The 22,264-nt window shown below is 37.6% G+C and overlaps 1 protein-coding gene across 6 annotated transcripts in view; it reads left to right on the plus strand.

Moving 5' to 3' along the window:
* Window positions 1-22,264, plus strand: part of PDE1C (phosphodiesterase 1C) — an 851,320-nt gene that overhangs the window by 563,017 nt on the left and 266,039 nt on the right. For all 6 annotated transcript variants that reach the window (XM_075826958.1, XM_075826955.1, XM_075826954.1 and 3 more), the window contains 2 exons: window positions 1,804-1,870; window positions 18,610-18,726. In XM_075826958.1, coding sequence (XP_075683073.1) covers window positions 1,804-1,870; window positions 18,610-18,726 — 184 coding nt within the window. The remainder of the gene's footprint in view (window positions 1-1,803; window positions 1,871-18,609; window positions 18,727-22,264) is intronic.

The following is a 22,264-nucleotide window of genomic DNA, read 5'->3' on the forward strand; positions in this document are numbered from 1 at the left end:
GACAGCCGGTAAAAAAAACATCCGTCTCACAGCCGTTTTTTTACTGTTGTGTACATATAGCCTCAATACCCTGCGTGCTGCTTCTTCCTTTGATGATGTCAATACTAAACTATATTGCCCTGGATGTCCAGCTGCCAGGCAGTTCATCACTGAGCTATCATTGTCTATCTATGTCTCATTCAGTATGTGCTATCAATGGTTACACATACTTTTTATGTGAACACACATGTGCTGCCTGTTTTCCCCTTGCAACAGGAACTAAATACAGCTAGCACTCAGGATTGGATGGAGTTCTGGTCAATATTTTAATATATGCCCAATTGACATTTCATAAATCCCTGTTTTGGAAAAACCACTTAAAGCGAGATTCAGGGTAGTTTAATCCCACAGTTGATGCATTTTTTGTAGCCAAAAACCAAGAGTGGATCCTAAAAGTAAGGACACAGACAAAGGAGACTTCTTCTTGTAATTTGATAGGTCTGGAGCCCTAATAACTGAGCAGAGAAAGTCTGCTCATATAAGAATTCAGGAGCACAGTCAAGTTTTCATTTTGGCTGGAGGTATAGAAGTATGCCTTAAAGTAGTAGCAAAGAAGAAGTATTGAGCCGCAGTCTAATTAAAGTCAATTGATTTGCTAAAAAAACCAAACTGCAGAACATTGTTGGAAAAAGCAAAAGGATTAATCTATTTGAAAACTTTTGTCCTGAACAGCAATTGCCCTTAAAATAAGTAAATAACCAGCAAATATATCTCTCTGAGTTGTCGTATTTTTCTTCTAAGTTGTTAAATATTTCATTCAGTAATTTCTTACTTGTGTCTAAAGCCTCTATTGCAGTTACCATAGGGATGCCCAATCCAGCCTTACCAGACTTCTTCATAAAAGATCTTTCCAGCATATAAAACGCAGTAGCTAAAATAAATAAATGTAACAGAGAGGGAAAAAAAAGCAATTATTTGGCGATGGCCATAAATTACATAATTACATAGTTAATAAGGTTAAAAAAAGACAAAGGTTCATCAAGTCCAACCTATAATCCTACCATGTTGATCCAGAGGAAGTAAAAAAACCCTATTAGGTTGATGCCAATTGCTTCATTAGGGGTAAAATTCCTCGCTGACTCAGAATGAATCCCTGGATCAACGTCCCATCTCCAGAATCTAGTACTCAGCCTGTAATATTATATTTTTCAAGAAATGCATCAAGGCCCTTCTTGAACTTCCTCACCAAATCAACCATCACAACATCCTGTGGCAGAGAGTTCCATAGTCTCACTGCTCTCACAGTAAAGAATCCCCGTCTATGATGATGGTGAAAGCTTTTTTCCTCTAGACGTAGAGGATGCCGCCTTGTCCTTCTTATAGACCTAGGTGTAAAAAGATCATTAGAAAGATATCAGTACTGTCCAATTATATATTTGTACATTGTAAGTCGTCTTTTTTTCTAAACTGAATTAAAGTTACACTTTTTCATTATATCCCTGGTACAGTGGGTTTTCATTCAATATAATGGCGATACAGCTTCTTGAATTCCAAGAGATACTTTTAATTATGACTATCCTCATGTAGTCTCAACACTAAATTATACGACTGGTGGCATCTAGTAAATAAATCTACTCTATTTTCAGGACACTGTTGTCTGTTACCATTTATTTTTCAATTAATAAAGAGACCTTCTGCTCCTGTTGCCTACAAAGGCGCACTTGAAATAAAATGTACTATATTTTGTATACTACTCATCTTTGCTTTTGGTGTAATATATAGATTTATTAATAATTATTTTTAACCTGTTTTTTCTTTTTAAAGGATGTACAGACGAACGTCGAACATGGTTGGACTCAGTTATCCTCCTGCTGTCATTGCTGTTTTAAAGGCAAGTGACATTCATAACACTTTTTCAACAACAGGCAAAGTATTTCAGATCACTAATTGGAGATTAGACAAAAACTTTATGTTATGTGTATATTTTCTATATCAGTATTTAACAGGAGTTTGTGAAAGTCAGACATATAATTCCGCCATAATACTGCTCACACAAATAATGCCGAAATATACCGTACACATAAACAGTACTGTCATATACTGTACACAAGAATAAAGCCGCAATATACTGAACACACATATTGCTAGTGTACTCTGTGCATACAATTAATTTCTGTGTCAGCAATCCATTTCATACGGTACATCTGGATGGTATTCTTTCTGCAGCATGTGCATGGTATTTTATAAAACCATTTAGTTGTATGGAACGCATTGTTCCTGCCACTGAAGTTTTCTGCAGCAGAAATCCCCAATGTCCACAAGGTCTAAAGTCATGTTCACACATTCAGGAATCTGTCAGGATTTAGGCTTGAATTTCACATGTAAAACCTAATAGTATCTGCTAGCAGCTATCTGTAAAGCATGTGAATATCTGCAGTATGTTCATTATTGATGCGGATTCTGCAAGAAAAATTACAAATTACAATGGGGCTAATCCGGATACAAATCTACTAGGCAATCCGTGTCAGAATTCAGAGTTTCAGCTGCGGATTTCTGCCACGGGTTGTCTACATAATCCACAGCGGATTTGTCAGTGGCAAATCCATGCTGCGTTAACATAACAGATCTCATGTGCACATGCAGTACGCAGATTTAGTTACATATATGCACAAACTACATATATATATATATATATATATATATATATATATATATATATCACATATATTAATATTGACACACATATGCACACATACATACAAGTCTTTCTCAATTAATTAGAATATCATCAAAAAGTTAATTTATTTCAGTAATTCAATTCAGAAAGTGAAACTCATATATTCTATAGATTCATTATACACAGTGCTCTATTTCCAGCATTTTTTTCTTTTAATGTTGATGATTATGGTAACAGTTAATGAAAACCCCAAATTTAGTCTCTCAGAAAATTAGAATATTAAATAAGCCCAATTTCAAAAAAGATTTTTATTACCGAAAAGTTGGCCTACTGAAAAGTATGTACAGTATATGCACTCAATACTTGGTCGGGGCTCCTTTTGCATGAATTACTGCATCAATGCGGCGTGGCATGGAGGCGATCAGCCTGTGGCACTGCTGAGGTGTTATGGAAGCCCAGGTTACTTTGATAGCGGCCTTTAGCTCGTCTGCATTGTTGGGTCTGGTGTCTCTCATCTTCCTCTTGACAATACCCCATAGATTCTCTATGGGGTTTAGGTCACTCGAGTTTGCTGGCCAATCAACCACAGTGATACTGTGGTTATTAAACCAAGTATTGGTACTTTGGGCAGTGTGGGCTGGTGCCAATTCCTGCTGGAAAATGAAATCAGCATCCCTATAAAGCTTATAAAGCATGAAGTTCTCTAAAATGTCCAGGTACACGGCTGCGCTGACTCTGGACTTGATATAACACAGTGGACCAACACCAGAAGATGACACGGCTCCCCAAACCATCACTGACTGTGGAAACTTCACATTGGACCGCAAGCAACTTGGATTGAGTGTCTCTCCACTCTTCCTCCAGACTCTGGGATCTTGATTTCTAAATGAAATACAAAATTGACTCATCTGAAAACAGAACTGGACCACTGAGCAACAGAACAGTCCGTTTTCTCCTTAGCCCAGGCAAGACGCTTCTGACGTTGTCTCAAGGAATGCGACAGTTGTAGCTCATGTCCCGGATACGTCTGTGTGTGGTGGCTTTTGAAGCACTGACTCCAACTGCAGTCCACTCCTTGTGAATTTTCCCCAGATTCTTGAATGGCCTTTCCTTGACAATCCTTTCAAGGCTGTGGTTATCCCTGTTGCTTGTGTACCTTTTTCTACCACACCTTTTCCATCCTCTCAACTTTCCATTAATATGCTTGGATACAGCACTCTGTGAACAGCCAGCTTCTTTAGCAATGTCCTATTGTAGCTTACCCTCCTTGTGAAGAGTGTCAATGACTGTCTTCTGGACAACTGTCAAGTCAGCAGTCTTCCCCATAATTGTGTAGCCTACTGAACCAGACTGTTGCACCATTTAAAGGCTTAGGAAACCTTTGCAGGTGTTTTGTGTTGATTAGCTGTTTAGATTCTGACACCAGTAGTCTACAATCTTGTACTTTTACCCAATATTTTAATTTTCTGATAGACTAAATTTTGGGTTTTCATGAACTGTTAGCCATAATCATCAACATTAAAAGACAAAGATGCTGGAAATAGATCACTCTGTGTGCAGTGAATCTATATAATATATGAGTTTCACTTTTTAAATTCAATTACTGAAATAAATGAACTTTTTGATGATATTCTAATTCATTGGGAAGGACTAGTATACAGACTGACATACAAAGACCGCTAACCTTCTGATACCCTTGAGGAGCACTCAATTTTGCAGGTAGCATTGTGTGTGTGTGTGTGTGTGTGTGTGTGTGTGTGTGTGTGTGTGTGTGTGTTTGTGTGTGTGGTGAGGTAGAGGCCAGACATAGCTGAAGCCTTAGGCCCCTTGCACGCGACCGTAATATTCATCTGTAATTACGGAATCCATAATTACGGATGAAATTGCGGACCCATTAATTTCTATTGGCCATGGACACCTTTCCGTATATTTACGGATATGTGTCTGGGCTGTAGAAATGATCTGCAAATTGTAGAACATGTCCTATTCTTGTCCACAATTGCGGCACAGACTCGCAAATAGAAGTCGATGGGCGCTTCCGCAATTGCGGACGGCTATGGATGTGTATTTGTAGCCATCGGATTCCATATTTGCAGACAGTAAAAACCCTTACGATCATGTGCATGAGGCCTTACTGTTAATTTTCTACATTAACTTCTAGTGCAGGACCTGGACTACTGGAAGACCTCAATAGACAATCAGTAGCAGGCTCAATATGTGTGCCCATGCACTGATTTTTTTGAGCCTGCCCAGCTGTCCAGTCCTGCACTAGAAGTTAGTGTACGAAGTTTACACTGAGGCCTCATCTCTACCCGGTACCCGCCTCTCTTCTAACTCTGTTCATTTGCGGCCTGGAAAGATTAAAATTAGGCAATTCCCAGTGGAGGCTAGGGCCCAATGGAGGATCCCCTGGTCCCCGGGTGGGCCAGTGCAACACTTTGTGACCTCCCACAAGGCACTGCATTCTGGGAACATAAAACCAGCAGAACTTGAAATGTTGTTTTAAACATGAATGGCTGAGAATACATCATGTAATTGTGCAATGTATTTCAATTCCAGAGTTTCCGTTAAACCAGTGGGAAAACTTAAATAATATTTGGCAATACGGACCCATATAGTAGCAGCTCACAAAAGCTTTGCCCCACTTATTTTCTGACTAGGGAACCAATTTGTTAAATGCATGGCATTGCTTCTGTCAGATAATGACATCTTTGATCTGCTATTCTTATGTAGAAGCAGACCTCTAGTAGTAACCTGCAGTAATTGATATAAATCAATACTTCATGTACTGACTCAACTGAAGTCGTACAAACGTCTTGTGTTCAGATAAACCTGTATGCCCTTTTCTTACAAGGCAGGGCAGAGATAGCAGCCTGTAAAAGTACAGATAACCCTAGGATGAAAAGATAATAATCCCATAGCGACACTGTCGTAACTTTATACTTCTAAGGTTAATCACTGATCAGTTCAGTCATTTCCTTAGGACAACTGAACTGCCGTTGAGTCTTAACTCTATTTACGAGCTGTCTTTTAATGATCACTTATAATTTATTAACAACATGAAGAAGATGAATATTAAGAAAATGGATGTTAAAACAAGTTGAAAACCATGCTTGATCTATATTGAACCATATTGAATACTGTATATTAATTACAATCATTATATATGTAGATTAATGCAGTGCCTTATAATGCATCTTAAAGCCAGTGACATTAAAATGTAATACTGTCAATTATTCTGCCAAGGAACAAAAGGAAGAAAAAAAATCCGGTCAGATGATGTATCATGTAGATAAAGATTATACAAGAATATTAAATTTTAAGGCAATATCGGAATTTTAAGGCAATGAAAATAAATCTAAGAAGGATCATTCCATGAAATTGCCTGCAAATTAAAGGGGTTATCTCACTAGGATATCACATGAATAAGCCATCAATTTTCACGACCATTATAATAGAAGGGGCTGCTCCGCTAGGAAAGTAATGTTTTTTTTTTTTTTACTTTACTAACCGTGTTATTGTGTATATCATTGTGATATAAAAAAAGTCATCTATCTTACTACATTATAATAACTCACTGCACAAATTAAATAGTTAAATGGCAATTCTGTTGAGCTAGATCTGTTTGAGTCTGCAAAAATCCTAAGAGTCACATACATGAGGGCCAGAGCAACAGTTTGGGGAACACTGCCTAGTACATTAGTCCACAACAATAGTAAATAGATCTGAATATTTCCTAAATGTGAAATTAAATACTAAAGTTTTTATATGCTTAGGTTAAATGTCAGGATCTGATCTTGATGAAAATTTTATGACAACCATCATAATGCCTGATCCTTTTTCCGTAAGTCACTTATGAGCTGTGAGTCATGCACGTATACTGTATATACACAGGAAAAGTGTAGCATTTTTCTCTAGTTTATTCAAATGACTATAGGGAATTGGGAAATAACCCCTGACAGATATTGAGCATAAAACGAAAGATCCAATTTAAGGATTTTAATCTTTAATGCAGGGCTAGAACAATGAGACTTAGCTATGCATGAATTTATACAGACTGAACATACACCATCACTTTTACTTAAGAATGAATTAAGTCTGGCCACAGGCCATAGACTCTATTTAGACTCACATCATTTCCAAAGAAAAACTTAATTTTAACCCCTTCAGCATACTACGGCAATACATGCAGTCGTGTACCCTCAATGTAGTGCAATACGCAAATTATTTTTCCAATTTAAACTGTTAAACATTGTAAGAATAAGTATTATTATTTTTAATAAAATGCAAACCTTAACCCCTTAATAAATGTTAAAGGAAAAAAGGGGACCAAAGCCGGCGCTGATAATGATGTTTTATTGCAAACCAGGCTAAGCATTTCAATGCCGCAATGGCATCTTCATCAGGCCATATGGCCTGATGGAGATGCCGGTGGGGCATTGAAACACGTAGCCTGGTTTGCAATAAAACATCATTATCATTAATCATCATTTGTTCCTTCATTGAGTAGCAGCGCCGGCTTTGGTCCCCTTTTTTTCCTTTAACATTTATTGTCTCTATTGCGGTGGCCAATTGGCCTCACCGGTTGGGATCTCAGCAGCAGTACTCTCTCCAAACAGCTATTTCAACGCGAATATTCTACTGTCCTGTGGTGAGCATTCACTTGAATTTACTGACTGCTATTCCTGGGCTTACTTACACTATGTGGTGCCGTGCTCTTTCTCTTTATTTCTTAACCCCTTAATGACCAGGCCAATTTGAGTTTTACATTTTTGTTTTTTCCTCGCCCCCAAAGCCATAACTTTTCTATTTGTTCGTCGACATAGCCATATGAGGTCTTGTTTTTTGCGGGACAAGTTTTAGTTTTTTATGGCACCATTTATTGTACCACATAATATACTGGGAATCTGAAAAGAAAAAAAAATTTGTGGTGTGAAATGGGCAAAGAACAGTGATTACACCATTTTTTGGGGGGGTTTTGTTTTTACGGCATCCAGCAGGCGGTAAAAACTACATATTCACCTTATTCTACTGGTTGATACGAGTACGGCAATACCAAATTTATATGGTTTGTTTTATGTTTTACTACTTTTTTAAAAATAAAACCATTTGCTAAAAAAAAAATGTTTTGTGTCGCCATATTCTGAGAGCCATAACTTTTTTATTTTTCCATCAATTTAGAGGTGTGAGGGCTTAAATTTCGCGGGGCGAGCTGTAGTTTTCACCGATACCATTTTGGAGTACAAGCAAATCTTTTATCACTTTTTATTCCATTTTTTCGAGAGCTAAGGGGACCAAAAAACAGCAATTTGCATGCTTTATATCAGGGGTCTCAAACTCGGCCGGGTAAGTGGGCCACATATAGAAAAAATGGGAAGTTGACGGGCCGCATTACTTTTAAATTTGATACATTACAAATTTATTGTTAAGGAATTAGTTATTTGAACAACTCTAACAATACTACATTACTATAACATTACTACATTACTATAATAATACTACATTACGTTACTATAACATTACTACATTACTATAATACTACATTACTATAACAATAACACATTACTATAATAATAGTACATTACTATAATAATACGACATTACTATAAAATTACTACATTACTATAACTGTACTACATTACTATAATAATACTACATTACTATAAAATTACTACATTACTATAAAATTACTACATTACTATAATAATACTACATTACTATAACATTACTACATTACTATAATAATACTACATTACGTTACTATAACATTACTACATTACTCTAATACTAAATTACTATAACAATACTACATTACTATAATAATAGTACATTACTATAATAATACAACATTACTATAAAATTACTACATTACTATAACTATACTACATTACTATAATAATACTACATTACTATAACATTACTACATTACTATAATAATACTACATTACGTTACTATAACATTACTACATTACTATAATACTACATTACTATAACAATAACACATTACTATAATAATAGTACATTACTATAATAATACGACATTACTATAAAATTACTACATTACTATAACAGACAAAAAATGGCGACAGCACCCTGCAACACTAATGCCACCTAAACCACTAAATATAAATAAATATGCACTAAAGCTAAATCTACTTACAAATAGGGAGGTTCTTAGTGCACATTTTGATCAAAAAGTGTTAGCCCACCTGCCACGACAAGGCGACCTCTGTAAGGTGGGAACCTACGCTGCACATACACCCAGAACTGGGACTAAGCCTACATATATACCTGGGGATGGTAGGATCCAGCATTGAACTGATTAAAATCACCCAGGGCAGAATGGGAGGAGTGCAAGAACAACAAGTGGAGGCAGTCACTAACCCCACATATATGGATCACATAAACAGAACAAAAAGTTGAACAGCACATTCCAACTAAATGATACAAAATGTATGCAGGTGCAAGAACACCTGTGACTGCAGAAATACAGCAGACAAAAAATGGCGACAGCACCCTGCAACACTAATGCCACCTAAACCACTAAATATAAATAAATATGCACTAAAGCTAAATCTACTTACAAATAGGGAGGTTCTTAGTGCACATTTTGATCAAAAAGTGTTAGCCCACCTGCCACGACAAGGCGACCTCTACATTACTATAACTATACTACATTACTACTATAATAATACTACATTACTATAACATTACTATAATAATACTACATTACTATAACATTACTACATTACTATGATAATACTACATTACTATAAAATTACTACATTACTATAACTATACTACATTACTATAATAATACTACATTACTATAACATTACTACATTACTATAATAATACTACATTACGTTACTATAACATTACTACATTACTATAATACTACATTACTATAACAATAACACATTACTATAATAATAGTACATTACTATAATAATACGACATTACTATAAAATTACTACATTACTATAACTATACTACATTACTATAATAATACTACATTACTATAACATTACTACATTACTATAATAATACTACATTACTATAACATTACTACATTACTATAATAATACTACATTACGTTACTATAACATTACTACATTACTATAATACTACATTACTATAACAATAACACATTACTATAATAAGAGTACATTACTATAATAATACGACATTACTATAAAATTACTACATTACTATAACTATACTATATTACTATAATAATACTACATTACTATAATAATACGACATTACTATAAAATTACTACATTACTATAACTATACTATATTACTATAATAATACTACATTACTATAACATTACTACATTACTATAATAATACTACATTACTATAACATTACTACATTACTATAATAATACTACATTACGTTACTATAACATTACTACATTACTATAATACTAAATTACTATAACAAAACTACATTACTATAATAATAGTACATTACTATAATAATACGACATTACTATAAAATTACTACATTACTATAACTATACTACATTACTATAATAATACTACATTACTATAACATTACTACATTACTATAATAATACTACATTACGTTACTATAACATTACTATAATACTACATTACTATAACAATAACACATTACTATAATAATAGTACATTACTATAATAATACGACATTACTATAAAATTACTACATTACTATAACTATACTACATTACTATAATAATACTACATTACGTTACTACAACATTACTATAATACTACATTACTATAACAATAACACATTACTATAATAATAGTACATTACTATAATAATACGACATTACTATAAAATTACTACATTACTATAACTATACTACATTACTATAATAATACTACATTACTATAACATTACTATAATAATACTACATTACTATAACATTACTACATTACTATGATAATACTACATTACTATAACATTACTATAATAATACTACATTACTATAACATTACTACATTACTATAACTATACTACATTACTATAATAATACAACATTACTATTATAATAATAACAATACTACATTACTATAATAATGCATTACTATAACAATGCTACATTACTATAACAATAACACATTACTATAATAATAGTACACTACTATAATAATACGACATTACTATAACATTATTACATTAATATAACAATACTACATTACTATAATAATACGACATTACTATTATAACAATAATACTACATTACTATAATAATACATTACTATAACAATACTACTTTACTATAATACTACATTACTATAATAATGCTACATCACTATAACAATACATTACTATAACAATACTACATTACTATAATAATACTACATTACTATAACAATACTACATTACTATAATAATGCTACATCATTATAACAATACATTACTATAACAATACTACATTACTATAATAATGCTACATCACTATAAAAATACATTACTATAACAATACTACATTACTATAATAATACTACATTACTATAACAATACTACATTACTATACCAATACATTACTATAATAATACTACATTACCATAACAATACTACACTACAATAACTACATTAATATAACAATACTACATTACTATAATAACACTACTACATTACTGTAGTAATACTACATTACTATAATACTACTACATTACTATAATAATACTACATTGCTATAATAATACTACATTACTATAATACTACATTACTCTAATAATATTACATTACTATAAGACTACTACATTACTATAATAATAGCGCTAGGTTTAAGCTTAACAGAAATTTCTCTACGTGATTTTTTCAACAATCAAGTTATACAAGTTTTACGGTTTTACAGTTTAAGTGTTAGTAAAAAAATGGGAAAAGTGGTTTTTTTTTTAACTTTTAATATATATTTTTTTTGGAACATTATAAAAATCTTTATTTAACTGTTTTTTACTATTTTTATTAGACCCCCTAGGGGACTTGAAGCAGCGATCGTTGGATCGCTTGCATGATATACTGCAATACTAATGTATTGCAGTATATTGTGATTCTGACAGTCTCCTTTGAAGCCCTGCCGGAGGCAGACCTGGGGGCCTTCATTAGGCCCTCTGGCTGCCACAACAACCACTGTAAATGGCCGATTGTGCCGCAGTGGGGGAGCGATGGCGTGTTTGAGGGGGCGCCCCCTAATTCTAACAATTTAAATGCCGCGGCCGCGATTGACCGCAGCATTTAAGGTGTTAAAAGGGCGGAATCAAAGGGATCTTGGATTCCGCCCGTTGCAGTGAGATGTCGGCTGTGTAACACAGCAGTCACCTGCTGAGTATGGAGCGAGGTCAGCCCGTGAGCCCACTCCATACTTCCCCTTAACGGCTGCGGCGCACCAGTATGTGACATGTCGTTAAGGGGTTAAATAGGGTAGTACAATATGATTAGAAGGGTTAGGCTGGGTTCACACGACCTATTTTCAGACGTAAACGAGGCGTATTATGCCTTGTTTTACGTCTGAAAATAGGGCTACAATACATCGGCAAACATCTGCCCATTCATTTGAATGGGTTTGCCGACGTATTGTGCAGACAACCTGTCATTTACGCGTCGTCGTTTGACAGCTGTCAAGCGATGACGCGTAAAAATACAGCCTTGTCAAAAGAAGTGCAGGACACTTCTTTCAGACATAATTTGAGCCGTTCTTCATTGAACTCAATGAAGCACAGCTCAAAATTTACGGCTGTCAGAGAAGCCTCGCAAAATGCGAGTAGGAGCATTTACGTCTGAAACGAGGCAGCTGTTTTCTCCTGAAAACAGTCTGTCATTTCAGACGTAAAAGCCTGCTACCGTGTGCACATACCCTTAGAGTCTGACTCCCAGTGATCAGCTTTAACCTGGCAGTTTATGTTAAAGGTTTTGTAATCCTTTGAAGAATATATTTTTTTTCATTTTTTTTTAAATAAAACTGTGTATTTCAATGTTTTGTGCAACTTTGTAATTTGTTTTTATTGAAACATATTTTTACTTTTTGAGATACAGCTTCTATGTATCCTGGGTACATAGAAGCTGTATCCTGCAGTGAAACCTGGACCCGTCAGTGCCGCGGGCCTGACAGATTCAGGTTTCACTGCAGGATACAGCTTCTATGTACCCAGTATACATAGAAGCTGTATCGCAAAAAGTAAAACATTTTTTTCATAAAAACAAATTACAAAGTTGCACAAGACACTCATGTGATTAATATTGAATTGCCCACAGGTATGAAAAAACAGGTTTGCACATGACATGCTCATGCACAGTCACAAGCAAAGTGATAATGTATCCTATTTATACATATTAATAAATCATAAAGGTTAAGTTCAGTATTTAATAATTCAACATCTATTTTTTTTTTACACTTAATTTCTTTTCATTGTAATGTATTTGTTCTCTATTTATTACTTTCATTTGTATTTCACATTTTATTATAAATTAGAACCAGAACCCAGACACTACAAAGAAATGCTTTCATCATTTTACCTCATGCATCCCATTTTTCTTTTACTTTCTACGAATTAGCGGATGAAACATTTGCAGCATATTACAGTAGCTGCAAAAGTAGATGAGATTTTAATAAATCTCATTCACATGCTGTGGAAATAATATGCAGGGTAAATGCAGTGCAGATATTTAATCCACAGCATGTCAATTTATGCTGCGGAATCATTGCATTTTTGTTGCAGATTTTCCACATTGAATTCAATGAGATGTAAAAACCCACAAAAAATAGCAAATGTTGCTGTAAATCTGCAGCACAAACTGCTAGCAGGGAGAAAAAACACCTATTTTCTCTTTAAAATAGAAAAAAAAGCCCATACTCACCTCACATGGAGTTGCCTTAGCGACAGCTCCTTGTCCCCTCAGGTGTTCTCCATGCTGTCGGCCTGATGCGATGATGCTGCATGTGACTGCTGCAGCCAATCACAATCTGCAGTGGTCACATGGTACGCAGTATCATCACAGAAGGCCAGTTGCATGGATACCAGATGTGAGGAGCAGGGACACGTCGTCATTCTAGCCGAAAATCTACACTAAATTAAATACAATTTGGTGCGGACTTTCATCCGTAATTGCCTGTGGATTCTGGTAGGGATACGCTGCAGATTTTTCCGCAGCATATCTGTCCCGTGGGAACATAGCCTCAGGCCAAGAGAAGCATATACAAAGATAGAAAGAAAGCAAGGCACTACCATATACTCAAAAAATTATTCAACTCTTTATTAATACCACGTATAAATAATAATAATAATAGAAATAATAATAACAATTATATAATGAAATTACTTTTTATTTCATTTCTTTTAATATGGAAAATGTATACAAATGGTAATGCAGCACCTGTAGGTAACTTGAGATACCACTACTTGGATCATTCCTGTGATTTTGCATGGAATAATTCCACATATATTTCTGAAGAAGCAGAATATATAATACTGTAAATGTTAAAAATACAGTGTATGTACAGTATCTTAAATTATGGGGCCTTGAATAAGATTGGGCCACTAATTCCTTAATTCCGCATCTTGAGGATCTGTCCTACTGAATTATTTCTGCACCGTTTGTTAACTATAGAGCCTGTAATAATGGTTCGATAATTTGTTCTTCGGTGATCACAATGCCGCTCAGCCTTATAATGCATAGCCAGCTGGACTGAGTTGACCTGGCTATCGCTGTAAAGCTCATTAAAACAGTCTGCATACGCCTCAGTAGTTATACGTTTATATGTGTAAGTCATACACAGCCTTATGCCATTCACCATTAAAATATTTCTTCTGAGTCCTCATAAAAAATGGAGGCATCACAGTTTCAAATAAATGCTTCCAAATCTGAGCTAAACACATAATGGAGCCACAATTACATTTACTCGGAGAATGAAGAAAGTCACAGCTATGGCTATCCTTCAAAAACCAATTACTGGAACATTCCGCTACCTTCTGGATGCATTTGCATACAGGATCGAATTTGTTCTTCACTTTCAGTGAAGCAGATAGTCTTTGCATCTATTTTGTTTGAATTTGCAGCCAGGGCCGGCCCTAGGATAGATGGCGCCCTGTGCGAAATGATATTTAGGCGCCCCACCCCATCATTAAAAAAAAATGCCCCATAAAAAAATTATAATGCCCCTTTAGTGCCCCATACAGTATAATAATGATATTTAATGATATAATATATTACAACCCCTTCAAGGACACAGTATTTTGTCCTCTAATTGTGGCCACAGTATTATGCCATCTGTAGTACCCCTACACAGTATAATGTCCGCTTAGTGGCCCCCACACAATATAGTGCCCCCCTGTAGATTTTGCCATACATCCTCCCTGTAGACAGTGCCATAATTCCCCACCTCCTTTTTGTGGATCGTGCCATACAGTCCCCGCACCTCCCCCTTGTAGACATTGCCATACAGTCCCCCACCACCCCCTTGTAGACAGTGCCATACAGTCCCCCACCTCCCCCTTGTAGATCGTGCCATACAGTCCCCGCACCTCCCCCTTGTAGACAGTGCCTCCAAACAAAAACAAAAATTGTACTCACCTAGGCCCCCGTTCCCATGACGAACTGAGCTGCTCCATGACGGGACCCTATAGCCTAGTACAGAGTTTCCCAACCTTTTCGGACTCGAGGCAGCACTGGAAAAACAAAATTTCCTCAGGGCCCCCCTACCAAAAATTGTTTTGAGAAAGACAGAAAACTGCTAAGAACAAACACTCCACTCATAGGGCATGTTCACACACGTTTTTTGTAAGGCAAAAAAAATCTGCCTCAAAATTCCTTCAGCAACTGACAGCATTGTGTGACCTTTTTTTTTGTGTTTTTTCTTAAGCTGTTGAAGCGAATGCAAAAGACGCAGGAAAAAAAAGCTCCAAATGGGCGCCGCAGGTATTTTCTGCCTCCTATTAATCTCAATTGGAGGTCAGAGGTGGAAACCACTTGAAGACCATCAGCCCCTCACTCACAATAAAATGACCATCAACCCCCCACTCACAGTAAAATGACCATCAGCCCCCCACTCACAGATTCCCCCTGTAGGTAGCGCCACACAGCCCCTTGTAGGTAGCGCCAGACAGCACCCTTGTAGGTAGCGCCAGACAGCCCCCTTGTAGGTAGTGCCAGACAGCCCCCTTGTAGGTAGCGCCACACAGTCCCCTTGTAGATAGCGCCACACAGCCCACTTGTAGATAGCGCCACACAGCCCCCTTGTAGATAGCGCCACACAGCCCGCTGTAGAGAATGCCGCACAACCCCCTGTAGGGAGTGTCCCACAGCCCCATGTAGGGAGTGTCGCACAGCCCCATGTAGGGAGTGTCGCACAGCCCCCTGTAGGGAGTGCCGCACAGCCTCCTGTAGGGAGTGCCGCACAGCCCCCTGTAGGGAGTGCCGCACAGCCCCCTGGTAGGAAGTGTCGCAAAGACCCCTGGTAGGGAGTGCCCCACAGCCCCCTGGTAGGGAGTGCCGCACAGCCCCCTGGTAGGTAGTGCCCCACAGCCCCCTGATTGGTAGTGCCACACATTCCCTTGGTTGATAGTGCCACACAGCCCCCTGGTTGGTAGTGCCACACAGCCCACGGCCCCCTGGTTGGTAGTGTCACACAGCCCACAGCCCCCTGGTTGTTAGTGCCACACTGCCCACAGCCCCCTTGTAGGTAGTGCAAGGACTATGAAATGACCCTGATAGCTGGCGGGCAATAGACATTCAAAAAAGGACAACTGTGCAGGAGCACACAAGATACCCAGCTTTCCCAGCTATCAAATAAATGTGTGGAAATAAACTAAGATATAACTTTTATTTAGTCTGAGTAAAGGATTAATCCTTTTAGCTAGATTAAATAAAAGTTATATCTTAGTTTATTTCCACACTTTTTTTTTTTGATACACGGGAAAGCTGGGTATTTTGTGTGCTCCTGCACAGTTGTCCTTTGTAGGTAGTGCCACACAGCCCACAGCCCCCCCCGTAGATAGCCCCCCCCCCTTCCAGTAAAGATAGCGCCACTGTAGCTCCCTGAAGGAGCGGAATCCCCGTGTGGCCGGTGATTCCGCTCCTGGAGCGCAGCTTGATGCCTCTGTCCATATATGGAAAGTGACATCAGGGAAAACTCCTGAGGCGGAATCCCCGTCCACAGCGTTGCAGACGCTATGACCGTCGGTTCCACTCCAGGAGAAGCTCCTGTCGTCCGTGTCCATGACGTCATTGGCTTCTACTGGAGTGGAATCCCCGATCATAGAGTCTGCAATGCTGTGACCGGGGATTCCGCTTCAGGAGCTTCCCCTGACGTCACTGTCCATACATGGACAGAAACATCAAGCAGCGCTCCAGGAGCGGAATCCCCGGCCACACGGGGATTCCGCTCCTTCAGGGAGCTACAGTGGCGCTAGTAGACAGCAAAGCAGGGAGATACCTCCCTGCTCTGCTATAGTGCCTCCTGTAGATAGCAACCCCCCCCCCTTCCAGTATAGATAGCGCCACTGTAGCTCCCTGAAGGAACGGAATCCCTGTGTGGCCGGGGATTCCGCTCCTGGAGCGCTGCTTGATGCCTCTCTCCATATATGGACAGTGACATAAGGGAAAACTCCTGAGGCGGAATCCCCGTCCACAGCGTTGCAGACGCTATGACCGTCGATTCCACTCCAGGAGAAGCTCCTGTCGTCTTTGTCCATGACGTCATTGGCTTCTCCTGGAGTGGAATCCCCGGTCATAGAGTCTGCAAGGTTGTGACCGGGGATTCCGCTTAAGGAGTTTCCCCTGATGTCACTGTCCATATATGGACAGAGACATCAAGCAGCGCTACAGGAGCAGAATCCCCGGCCACACGGGGATTCCGCTCCTTCAGGGAGCTAGAGTGGCGCTAGTAGACAGCAGAGCAGGGAGATACCTCTATAGTGCCGTCGCCACAGCAGCTGCTAGCGGTGCCACAGCCCTCATGCCCGGTGTCACCGCTAGAAGCCGCTATGGCTGGTACAGCGGTAGCGACGGTTAAGTGAAGAAGCGCCCAGGTGGAAAGGCGCCTGCAGTTAGTGTTTGTATCCACGCTGGTAGTTGCAACGGCGCGGGGATACACACACCCGCTGGCGCCCCTCTTGCAGTGTGGCGGCTGGCGCCCTGTGCGACCGCACTGGTCAAACATAGCTAAGGCCGGCCATGTTTGCAGCTGCACTCCATGTCTAGTGAACGCTCTTGTTACTTTAGTATGCATTTGATAAATGAACTTTCTGGGCTGTACACAAATACAATGTCTTGGGTCCGGCTGCCATTAAAATATATACCATCTGCGGGCCACACTCCATCACCCGCAATGTTTTCCTCTAATACTTGAGAACTGAGTTATAACTTTGTGAACATTCAAACTACTGTACATCTTACTCTGGATGCATACACTTTCTATTTTAGATGACTCTACCTGCCGGTCCTTAAATTAAAATGAAGATATACTAGTAGAATTGCCCTTATTGTTGTTGCTCCCAATTGCTTTTGGCAAGAATAGAGGACAGCTATCGTGAGGATCAAAATATAATCTCCCACCACCACTACATCAATTATTTGTGCCCCCACAATTCATGTATATCTAGGCTCCTCTTTGTCTATTTTTAATTTTAAATATTAAATACTATTCTGTTTTTTTAAGTTCTATCATTATTATTATACATTTTTGTTAAGTCCATATCAACATGTTAGTGAATATTTCATGCATAAATACTGTTTATTCTATAAACTGCATTACTGATTGTTTATTGGAGAAGAATGGCTCAACCTGCAATAACTACTTCTCAGTGTTGATCATAGTGCCCCGATCAAAGGAAGTACACGTATAATATATCATATATATTTCTATCATTAATGCTGGCAGGATAAATGTTAATGTCAAAGTACATGTGTGTTGGTTCGAGAATTAATAACTCCTCATGTTGTTCTCTTGCAGAATGTTGACAAGTGGACCTTTGATGTATTTGCACTAAATGACTCTAGTAGCGAGCATGCACTTAAATTTATCTTTTATGAATTACTCACACGTTACGATTTGATCAACCGCTTCAAGGTGAGTAGCTAAGACTAAACACATTGCTTATAGTCATCATGCATTTATTATATGAATCACTTGGAAAATAATTTTGAGTCTTATTTGTCTAAGGTAATTCAAGTAATATACTGCTACTAACATTCTTTTGCCTCAAGAAAAAAAAATATTTTTTTATTTATTCTAAATCCCAAGATATAGATCAAGATATATTTTTACATTGAACTTTATAGTAGATCCCCCCCCAAAATTTGCAATTTGTTTTTAGTTATTGACATATACATACATTATTATCCAAAGCTCTCAAATGACCCAGATTTCCAGCATATCTGATTGGTTCAAAAATGGAAAAGAGAAAATCTGATAGCTGTTTCTTCAGAGACCCCAAAATATTTTAGCGCATGGTAGGACTTGTGTCTCTTTTAAGATTCTTTTAATCATATATGTTTGACTTAAGTTTTCCTTTTTTACATTAGTATATGGCCGAGTTCACACGTAGCGTAAATACAGCATATTTTCCCCAACGGATTTAGTTGTGGATAATCCGCAGAATAATTCAGCAGGAGCGGAGTGGATGAGACTTGAACAAATCTCGACCACACATTGCGTAAATGATAAGTGGAAAAAATGCTCAGAAATTGATCTGCGATGCTGTTTTTAATCCACAGCATGTCAATTGTATTTGCGGAATCACTACTTTTTTGTTATGGGTTTTCCCTCTTGAATTCAATGGGGAGGTAAAACCCACAACAAATAGCAGTTGTTGGGGTTATACTTACCCAGAATTCTCTGCTCCTACATCCAGCCTGGTCCCCAGGGAAGACGTTTCATCCTTTATGACTGCTGCAGCCAGTCACAGGCTGCAGCGATCACATGGGATGAAACATCATCCCAGGGGGCCGTGCTACAAGTTTTCATGTGCAGTTTTCTGCAGCAGACATTCTGGCCAAAAAACTGCACCACAATTTGGTTCTTTTTTGGCCGGAATTCCCTGCGGCCACCAGGGTGGATACCCTGTATACTTTTACGCATCATGTCCACCCTATTTGAACATACGCTATCTCTTCCCCTGGTGTTTATTATCCACCTAATCATTACATCTCATATGACTCGAGGGGAGAACCTTAGATAGGGGCTACAGTTTTAACTATCAAGTGACAGCTGCAATCCTTAGGAGTTGTATGATTATACCTCTGGACTGCAGCTGTAGCTAGATTTTTGCTTCATTTTAATGTATTTGTTTATATATGACATTAAACAGTATATCATGTGGACTATTGTTGGTACTGTCTAGGTACAGAACTTATATCCTTGTTATTTTATTTCTTGTCTTTTTGATCAATTTCTAACAATTTTAACAAAGGTTTAATTCTTAAAAAATGCAAATTTATATTACGTTATAATTTATATTATAGGTTATAGAAATCACTTGTATTCATTTTTTGTCATAATGCTAGACATATTTTGCTTTCATGTCTAAATAAAAGTTGGTAAACAGTATAAATAACTAGTGAACAGCTTTACTCTCTGTGAATACACATTAACATTTTGAAGCTCACAAGTTTGAAATGAGAGGAGTTATGTATTTAATATGAGGTTTTCATTCCAGACATTTTTATGAAAAATACAACATACAATCAGATACCTGGAGGGCTATCTTTTATGTGTTTATGGCAACTTGTTATATTATGGTTTTATGTTTTTATTTTTCCAGCTCATTGACTTGTTGGTTAAATATAAATTTAGCAGAAATACTACAGTAGTTTACTAGTAGAGCTGTTAAGTTCACATTACAACTTTAAGTTGTATTATACTTTAATGCATGTCTTCTTTAAAATAAATTTCCATATTTGGAGGTGAGGAATTTTTACGACACCTACAGGGCATTATTAAAAATCTATTTACTTATTTGTGGATCTCTACTGGAGAGCAGAAAAAGAGACAAATACAGATTGAAATTAGCGGAGTGTAATTTAAAGATTTTAACCCAAAACATAAAAAAGCTATGTTTTAGTAAATCAGATGTAAGAGTAGGAGCCACAGTTTTCTAATTATTCTACTTTTACATACAGATATATGGACATTTCTTATTTCATTTAAATGTGGCAGAAAAATTTGCTAAAGTCCAGCCATATTGGTGGTTACCTTTAGATTAGCTTCCCTCAATTCCAGTGGGTTTGTCTGATGTCGGCTCTAATATTAACAGTATCCAAACCAATATGCAATAAGCAGACTAGTATGTCTAGAATTATACATTATTCCACTAAAGAAGGAGTACTGACATTACTTTTTGTTTGTAATTTATGATTTGCATTTTATAACTATGCAGTTATTGATGCATAATTTTGATAATGCATAATCCTTAGGATATGCCATCAACGTCTCATCAATGGGGTTCTGATACATGGGACCACATCAATGAGCCGAAATATGGCAATATGTTGTTACATTATGCTGACCGGTGGAGTTCCCTTCCTAGGGTTAGTGGAGTTGTTTTCCTGTGGTCGGACCCTCATAGCCAGGCCTTCAGGCTCAATGCACACGATGCGTATTAGGTGCGGTTTTGCCGCGCAGATATGTGTGTGTCAAATCCGCAGCGTAAGGGTATGTTCACACGCAATGTTTTCAGACGTAATTCGGGCGTTTTACGCCTCGAATTACGCCTGAAAAAACGGCTCCATTACGCCTACAAACATCTGCCCATTGCTTGCAATGGGTTTTACGGTGTTCTGTTCCCACGAGGTGTAATTTTACGCGTCGCTGTCAAAATACGGCGCGTAAAAAGATGCCAGCGAAAAAGAAGTGAATGTCACTTCTTGGGAAGTTTTGAAGCCGTTTTTCATTGACTCCATTGACTCGCATTTTTCGCAACATATTTTACGGACGTTATTACGTCCGTAAAATATGTTGCGAAAAATGCGAGTTGCTACAAAAACGTCTGAGAATCAGGAGCTGTTTTCGCCTGAAAACAGCTCCGTATTTTCAGACTTTTTGTTCCCTGCGTGTGAACCTACCCTAATACAGTACCAGCATAGTCAATGAGATTCCAGGAAATCTCATGTACACGCTGCAGTATTTTGTTGGGACAGAAATTAACCTGCGGTGCGTATTTGAAAATCTGCAGTATGTAAATTTATCCTGTGTTTCCGCTTGTGAATTGTATCTGCCTAGTTTTGTGTAAAATCACACAAAAACCTGCAGCATGAAAACGCACCGAAAAACGAATCAAAACGTAAAAACCACATAAAAAAACGCATCGAAAAATGCATGATTAAGTGCGAATTTCCTGCGAATTGCTACAGTTTTGGTGCGTATTTTCCGCAGAAATATACACAACGTGTGATGTAGCCTCAATGTTTGATTTTGTAAAATCCCATAAACATCATATTCATTAAGACCCCTACCTTTACTTCGTGCATGTTGTCCATCATTTGACATTGGGCTGGTCCTTCTATGACTCTTTACAGACTTTTAGAAACATCTCTGCAGAGCCTGCGGCTGGAGAGGCGAGCCGGCTGTCAGAGACAGTCACACTCCCATAGAGTGCCGGGTATACTGT

Source organism: Rhinoderma darwinii, chromosome 5 (assembly GCF_050947455.1).
Source record: "Rhinoderma darwinii isolate aRhiDar2 chromosome 5, aRhiDar2.hap1, whole genome shotgun sequence".
NCBI lineage: Eukaryota > Metazoa > Chordata > Amphibia > Anura > Rhinodermatidae > Rhinoderma > Rhinoderma darwinii.